General features: G+C 41.9%; 1 protein-coding gene across 1 annotated transcript in view; it reads right to left on the bottom strand.

The window, feature by feature from the left end:
• Window positions 1-807: 807 nt before the first annotated feature.
• crabp1a (cellular retinoic acid binding protein 1a) overlaps window positions 808-7,932 on the bottom strand; it is a 30,252-nt gene continuing 23,127 nt past the window's right edge. The window contains exons 3-4 of the mRNA XM_024379022.2: window positions 3,834-3,947; window positions 808-1,179 (exon numbers count right to left, since the gene is read on the bottom strand). Coding sequence (XP_024234790.1) covers window positions 1,129-1,179; window positions 3,834-3,947 — 165 coding nt within the window. The 3' untranslated portion in view covers window positions 808-1,128. The remainder of the gene's footprint in view (window positions 1,180-3,833; window positions 3,948-7,932) is intronic.

Here is a 7,932-nt window from a genome sequence, read left to right as displayed (position 1 = left end):
TTTCTGACTTGTTATGACACCTACATAAGAGTGTGAAAACCCACAAAACCTACCACACAAGGCAAAACATTCCATTACACCATAACCTATGTGTCAACAGTATGTTTATGTTCTATCTTTAGATTTTTTTCATGAACATATTAAATTATCATTGTAATTGTGCACACATTGATGCCAGACATACACCTACCCCAATGCTCTGTTGCTGATGACTGGGATGAATTCAGGAGCAGATTTCAGGACAAGACACCCTCTTTTTGACTGATGACTGAAATAAGGGCATGTACAGTGCATTCAGAAAGTATTCAGACCCCTTCCTTTTTTTCTACATGTTATGTTTTTTTCCCTCATCAATCTACACACAATACCCCATAATGACAAAGCGAAAACTGTTTTTTAGAAATGTTTGCAAATACCAAATTTCTTTTTTTTAGATTTTTAAAAATACATTTGCAAACATTTCTGAAGTCCTGTTTTCGCTTTGTTATTATGGGCTATTGTGTGTAAATAATATTTAATACATTTTAGAATAAGGCTGCAATGTAACAAATTGTAGAAAAAGTCCAGGGGTCTGAATGCTTTCAGAATGCACTGTATGTCTCGATGCTTCCTGACAGTTTGTCATTTTATTTGGACTAAGAAAATGGTACACAGGATGTTCATTATACTTGTCAAAAATGCTCTAGCTGTAGGCCCACTGGAGTCTTGAATAAGCCTAACGTTACCTTTATGTTCCCTATTGATCCTAGGAAAGGCTTGAGTAACTCTATTTGGATACTGTCAAATAACAGTTTGAACACTCACACAATTTTTTTATCCCATTTTTATTCCTGTTTGCAATATTGACAAACTCAACAAAGAAGGTAGTGGTTGTAGATATGATTCAAACACTGAGAAGCGCATTTATAGCAGAACTGTAACACACATTACCACACCACAAATTACCATATTACGCAAATGTTGTTTTATGTAGACTATGCAGCAGATGCTGCTGAATTACGTAGGATATACTATATATTGATTTTTCAGCATGGCAGGGAAATGGCGGGTTTAAGGAGTGTTGTAACATATCTGACTGGTTTTATTTTCTGTATTTTGTGTCTTGTCCAGGTTGGCCTTGTTGAAGCTTCATTCTCGTAAGTAAATCCGTGTGCACACCACGTCGTCAGCCCCGAACGTCTAGGGAAAACAAACAAACACAGATTCCCATACTCTCAATTCAAGCTCACATTATACCGTTAAGAGAATAAGTCAGCAAAGGTTAAACTATAGCATAATTGAGCATTGGTTTTATTTCCACTACATTAAACACCTATTTAAATGGCAGATGAGTGCCCACGGTAATAAAACAAAGTAAATATCTTACATGTCCTCAAAATGCTAACATTGAGGGTTCCTTGTGACCAGCTTAATTCTGTCCCATTTTATTCTTTTGAAGCGAAGTGGGAAAGCTGTGCTAATTGTGAGACATAGCCTTAAACACTGATTTTAATCATAATCAATTAAATGGAGCGTGCATATTTTATGGAAATGCGCCCCAGTTATAGCGAGAACTGCCAAAGACAATCAAACTATCACTTTGAATTTCAGCTTCTGAGTCTGTGTGCTTCCTTAAAATGAATGGTTGAGCCTCGAATCGAGGCCAGACTGTTTGTTTTGGCTTTTTCGTGAAATTCCTGCATATATTTTAGTCTCACCGTCTGACCCATCATTCAAAAAGACACCGTCTGGGTGTAAGTTTGATGATGGATAACAACTCTTCTCCTCATGTCAAACTTAGATTCCAGGGTGATTAAAAAAAAAAAAAATGTTTTACAGTATATCAGTATCATCTTGGTGTGATTTTAATGCTCACAAGTATCAACTTCTGCACATTGTGGTTTAATTTGCTGCATTAGTGGTGGCTGCTCTGTTGCTTGACTAAGAGGCTACACTTTTAAAAGCATTTAAGAATTTGAAATGTTGGACTTCCTTGAACCCATCAAAACATTCTAAATCCTTAGAACTTGAAAGTTCAAAGCTACCTACACAAGAAAAGCCTGGTTAGAGCAGAGTGATATAGCATACTGTATGAAACGACCGAACATCCCTCCTGTAGTTACAAGAGAAGACCCCTGTTCTCTATCAAGCCATTATGGGGTTGCGTCATATCATGTGCAATAGTCTATGGGGACCAGTGGAGGCTGCTGAGGGTAGGGCAGTTCATAATAATGCCTGGAATGGAATGTCATCAAACACATGGAAGCCATGTGTTTGATGTATTTGATATCGTTCTGCTCCAGCCATTACCACAAGTCCCGTCCGCCCCAATTAAGGGGCCACCAACCTCCTGTGATGGGGACTGAAGTAAGAAGAGCAGTGCCTGTGTCACCAGCAGCTATTCGAATAGTTCCTCTGCTGTCCTTCTTCAACTATATCAATGGGATCCATTAGTGCTGCAAGGCACCCCCATCAGCTGGAGGTCAGACATCCAATGTCACTGGAGCCCGGCTCTGTGCACCCAACACTGCACTCTGGTTTTATCACTAACCCACTTGAAGAAAATCCATACATACACTCTTTCCTGATTGTCAGTTTTATGAGCAATGCTCATACACCAGTATATGGTGACTCATTGACAAGGAAGTGCAAGTATATAAGAAGATGTATTGCATTTTTTTAAAGGAAGATCTACTTTGTCATTAGTAGCGTTTCTGAACACCCATTTTCCACTTTGTTTGCAGTTAATTGCATTCTATTGGCTCATAATGGTGCATTGGACTAATCCTGAACACTTACTGTTCTATTTTACTTTTGGGGCTATAGACTAAACCAGGACTCAAACCCGTATTCACTGGCTTCATGCAACAGGAGTATAATGGTATTGGCAATACTCTGTTATATAACCCTCTTGTTATCCTGTAATCCTTGCACATCTCTCTGAAAGATGACGCAAAGCTCCTCACTTCAGAAGATGTCCTCTTATAATCTCGTTTCCTTTATGTGGCATTGGGAAATGGATGCATCTCCAGGGCGGCTGCTTATGGGATTCTATGAACAAAGTATTTCATAGGGCACAGTAGGTGCTTTTATATCCCATCTTTAATGTGCAGTAAATGTACATGCTGCTTTTAGGCCTTCCCCCTCATGCTATATCACTAGTTATGAGGTTTGTGACTGAGGAGTTGGGCTGGACTGCAGAAAATTAGGTTTGGAAACATATTCATAGCATCTTATAGATGCAGTGATGGTGTATTATGAAACTGGGTAACACTTGATTTGGATGGTCCGTCTGTAGATGCTCTACAGACTGAGTAATATTCCAATGAACTATCTACTATCTACTAACCCTGGCTCTAACCCTAACCTAAACCCTTATCCTAATCCTGAACTTAATGCTTACCCTAACCCTAACCTTAACCCTTATTCTAAATCACACTGTAACCTTAGCAAGTAGTTGCTTATCAACGGATAGTTTGTTGATTATAAATCCAGACTATCCAAATAAAGTGTGGCCTGAAATGGTATAATACAGAAATAGAGCACAACATAGTTGAATAATGTTGTATGCATCTAGAAGGTGCTATGACCTTTCTAAGGAATTATAACAGTTCATAACCATTTCAAGGAAAGATTTACCAATAATTCATTTATATTCTATGCGCATTGATCCATGTCAAAATGGGAGTTTGTTTAATCACTCAAGTAGTCTCTTGACCGACTGTGAGCAGGTGATTTGGTTCTGGGTGTCGAGGTTACCGCCCAAGTTCAGGTTTTTTGCTAGGGATACTACTATTACTACTACTACTATTAGTAGTATTGACTACCACTATGAGTACTATTGTAGTCCTCACCAGAATCAGCTCGTCTCCTCGCAGTTCTCTTGTCCAGTATGTCTTGGGCCCATCTCCATCCACCAGCGTCTGCTTGCACACCATCTTGTTCTCCGTCTCCCAGATTGCAAGACTCTGTGAGGCCATAGGAAGATATAGGGGGATAGTCAGTAGACTACAGTACATTCATTCATTGTTTTATAATATAAAACATAATTGTCAGATGCCTCCACAACACAACTGGTAATTTTTCCTTTTACACACAGCAATATTTTCCACATAGGGTGCCCTCGAGTAAATGCTTAAAATTGATACAAAAACAGTAGAAGAGTATAAGGTGTATAACTACAATGTATTGTCATTATTGGTGTTTGTAGGAAGCAGACAGTATGGAGCGGCGATACGAGCTTCTGTGTTTTATACTTAAAAAAAAAAAATACTTACCCGTTTAATATTTTGCTACTTGGCTGGCAGAAACAAAGCTTTTCTCACATCGCGGTTGGCTCTAGAAGCCATGACTGCTGTTTCTGACCCGAGTATAAGCATGTCGGACTGCTCTGATTTGGAGTCAGATCCAGAGATGGACAGTGAAGCCATAAAATATGAGATCTGTGATATGTTCACCATAGTGAAAGAGTGTAAGGATTTACTGACTTATACACTTGTGAAAAGTGTAAACAACTCGTTGCCTCAACAGACCAGATCATTGAGCTACTAGAGGAGAACAGGGTCTCGCTCTGGCTATGGAAACTTCAAGACTGCATGCGGTTTTTGATGCAACAATTCTAAATGACTGAGGTGATTAATCCTGGTTGCTATATGAGATTGGGCTCCTCTGCAGTAGCTACTGAGGATACTACCTCGGACCACTTTCCCATATTAACACATCCCACTGACGGGAACCGGAGAACTACTGTGTCTTGCTCTACACCATTGGAGGCAAAGTGGAATCCAACATATCCGCCCTCTCGTCCAGAGCTGCGGCTCTCTAACCGTTTTACAGCTTTGAGCCCCCTGACTTCACCGGAGCCTTCCGACGAAGTCCTCCGCCACTCCCCCTGTCCTTCTCACTCCATCTCAGTACCCAGTGCAAGATCCTCTGAATCTGGTCCTGGGTTACTGAGCCAGCCATCTCATGGGGCAGCCTCCGGACCACGTCCCACATGCCCGCAGCGACCCTCTCCTCATCCTCCAGTGGTAGTTGCTATGGGGGATCTCCGTAGTTAGGGATGTATGTGGTGGTCGCGGAAGCAAGGACCCACTGCTTCCCTGAAGCCTGTGTTTGTAACAGACTGTATATGCATGCCCCACCTTTTGATATTTAGCTTATCTCCACAGAACAAAAATATAAACGCAATATACAACCATTTCAAAGATGTTACTGAGTTACAGTTCATATATGGAAATCAGTCCATTTAAATTCATTCATTAGGCCCTAATCTATGGCATGACTGGGAGTATAGGAATGCATGTGTTGGTTACAGATACCTTTTTAATAAATGGTAGGGTCGTAGTTGAGGAAACCAGTCAGTATCTGGTGTGACCACCAGTTACAAACAGTCAGGTCAAACAAACAGATACAAGCAAACATGCCTCATGCAGCGTGACACATCTCCTTCGCATAGAGTTGTTCAGGCTGTTGATTGTGGCCTGTGGAATGTTGTCCCACTCCTCTTCAATGGCTGTGTGAAGTGGCTGGATATTGGCGGGAAATGGAATACGCTGTCGTACATGTCGATCCAGAGCATCCCAAACATGCTCAGTGGGTGACATGTCTGGTGAGTATGCAGGCCATGGAAGAACTGGGCCATCAGCTTAGAGGAATTGTGTACAGGTCCTTGCAACATGGGGACGTGCACTATCATGCTGAAACATGAGGTGATGGTAGCAGATGAATGCCACGAGAATGGGCCTCAGAATTTGGTCACCGTATCTCTGTGCATTCAAATTGCCATCGATAAAATGCAATTGTGTTTGTTGTCCGTAGCTTATGCCTGCCCATACCATAACCCCACCGCCACCATGGGGCACTCTGTTCGCAATGACATTATCAAACCGCTCGCCCACACAACGCCACACACGCTGTCTGTCTGCCATCTGCCCGGTACGTTTGAAACCAGGATTTGTCCGTGAAGATCACACTTCTCCAGCGTGCCAGCGGAAATCGAAGGTGAGCATTTGCCCACTGGAGTCGGTTAGGACGCCGAACTGCAGTCAGGCCAATATCCTGGTGAGGTTGACGAGCACACAGATGAGCTTCCCTGAGACGGTTTCTGACAGTTTGTGCAGAAATTCTTTGGTTGTGCAAACCCACAGATTCATCAGCTGTCTCGGTGGCTGGTCTCAGGCTGGTGTCAGATCCCACAGGTGAAGAAGCCGGATGTGGAGAACCTGGGCTGGTGTGGTTACACGTGGTGTGCGGTTGTGAGGCCAGTTGGACTGTCAAATTGGCTTATGGTAGAGAAATTAACATTAAATTCTCTGGCAACAGCTCTGCTGGACATTCCTACACTCGGCAGGCCAATTGCACGCTCCCTTAAAACTTGAGACATCTGTGGCATTGTCTCATGAAACATGGGACCAACACTTTACATGTTGCGTTTTTATATTTTTGTTCAGTGTGTATACATACACACACTGAGTGTAAAAAACATTAGGAACACCTTCCTAATATTGAGTTGCACCGCCTTTTGGCATCAGAACAGCCTCAATTTGTCGGGGCATGGACTCTAAATCAAATCAAATCAAATTGTATTTGTCACATACACATGGTTATCAGATGTTAATGCGAGTGTAGCGAAATGCTTGTGCTTCTAGTTCCGACAATGCAGTAATAACCAACGAGTAATCTAACCTAACAATTCCACAACTACTACCTTATACACACAAGTGTAAAGGGATAAAGAATATGTACATAAAGATACATGAATGAGCGATGGCCGAACAGCATAGGCAAGATGTAGTAGATGGTATAGAGTACAGTATATACATATGAGATGAGTAATGTAGGGTATATGCGGTCAGCTGTAGGGCTGGCTCAGGGAAGAGGACGCCCCTGCCTTGCATAGTCCCGTGGGACATCTTAATTGGGCATGGGACACAAGCTAAGGCTTGTCTAAGAAACAAACCTCCCATGCCACTCTGTCAACATCACGGCAAATCTCATGTGAGTGTATACCATCTATTGGCACAATGGACAGTTTTTAACATCTCGTCCCCATGTTTTATGATTCTTCTATAAACATGTATGTGACATAGTTTAAAGTGGCTAGTGATACATGTATTACATAAAGATGGCAAGATGCAGTAGATGATATAGAGTACAGTATATACATATGAGATGAGTAGTGTAGGGTATGTAAACATTATATGAAGTGGCATTGTTTAAAGTGGCTAGTGATATATTTTTACACCAATTTCCATCAATTTCCATTATTAAAGTGGCTGGAGTTGAGTCTGTATGTTGGCAGCAGCCACTCAATGTTAGTGGTGGCTGTTTAACAGTCTGATGGCCTTGAGATAGAAGCTGTTTTTCAGTCTCTCTGTCCCTGCTTTGATTGCACCTGTACTGACCTCGCCTTCTGGATGATAGTGGGGTGAACAGGCAGTGGCTCGGGTGGTTGTTGTCCTTGATGATCTTTATGGCCTTCCTGTGACATCGGGTGGTGTAGGTGTTCTGGAGGGCAGGTAGTTTGTGAAGGTGGTGGACCATTCTTTATACACACGAGAAACTGTTGAGCGTGAAAAACCCAGCAGCGTTGCAGTTCTTGACACACTCAAACGCCTGGTACCTACTGCCATACCCCAATCTATGTCTCAGGGCTTCTTATTTAACCAGTCTCCTCCCCTTCATCTACACTGATTGAAGTGGATTTCACAAGGGACATCTATAGGGGATCATAGCTTTCACCTGGTCAGTCTATGCCATGGAAAGAGCAGGTGTTCCTAATGTTTTGTACAGTCAGTGGATTCGGAAAGCTTTCAGAACCCTTACTTTTTCCATTTTGTTATGTTATAACCTTTTTCTAAAATGGATGAAATGGTTTTTTTCCTCATCAATCTGATGTTCGATCGGGTTCGTAATGACAAAGCGGAAACTGTTTTTTAGAACGTTTTGCTC

The sequence above is a fragment of the Oncorhynchus tshawytscha genome, linkage group LG19 (genome assembly GCF_018296145.1).
Source record: "Oncorhynchus tshawytscha isolate Ot180627B linkage group LG19, Otsh_v2.0, whole genome shotgun sequence".
In the NCBI taxonomy this organism is placed as follows: domain Eukaryota; kingdom Metazoa; phylum Chordata; class Actinopteri; order Salmoniformes; family Salmonidae; genus Oncorhynchus; species Oncorhynchus tshawytscha.
The sequence above is the reverse complement of the archived record's forward strand: the minus strand, read 5'-3'. Positions and strand labels throughout refer to the sequence as shown.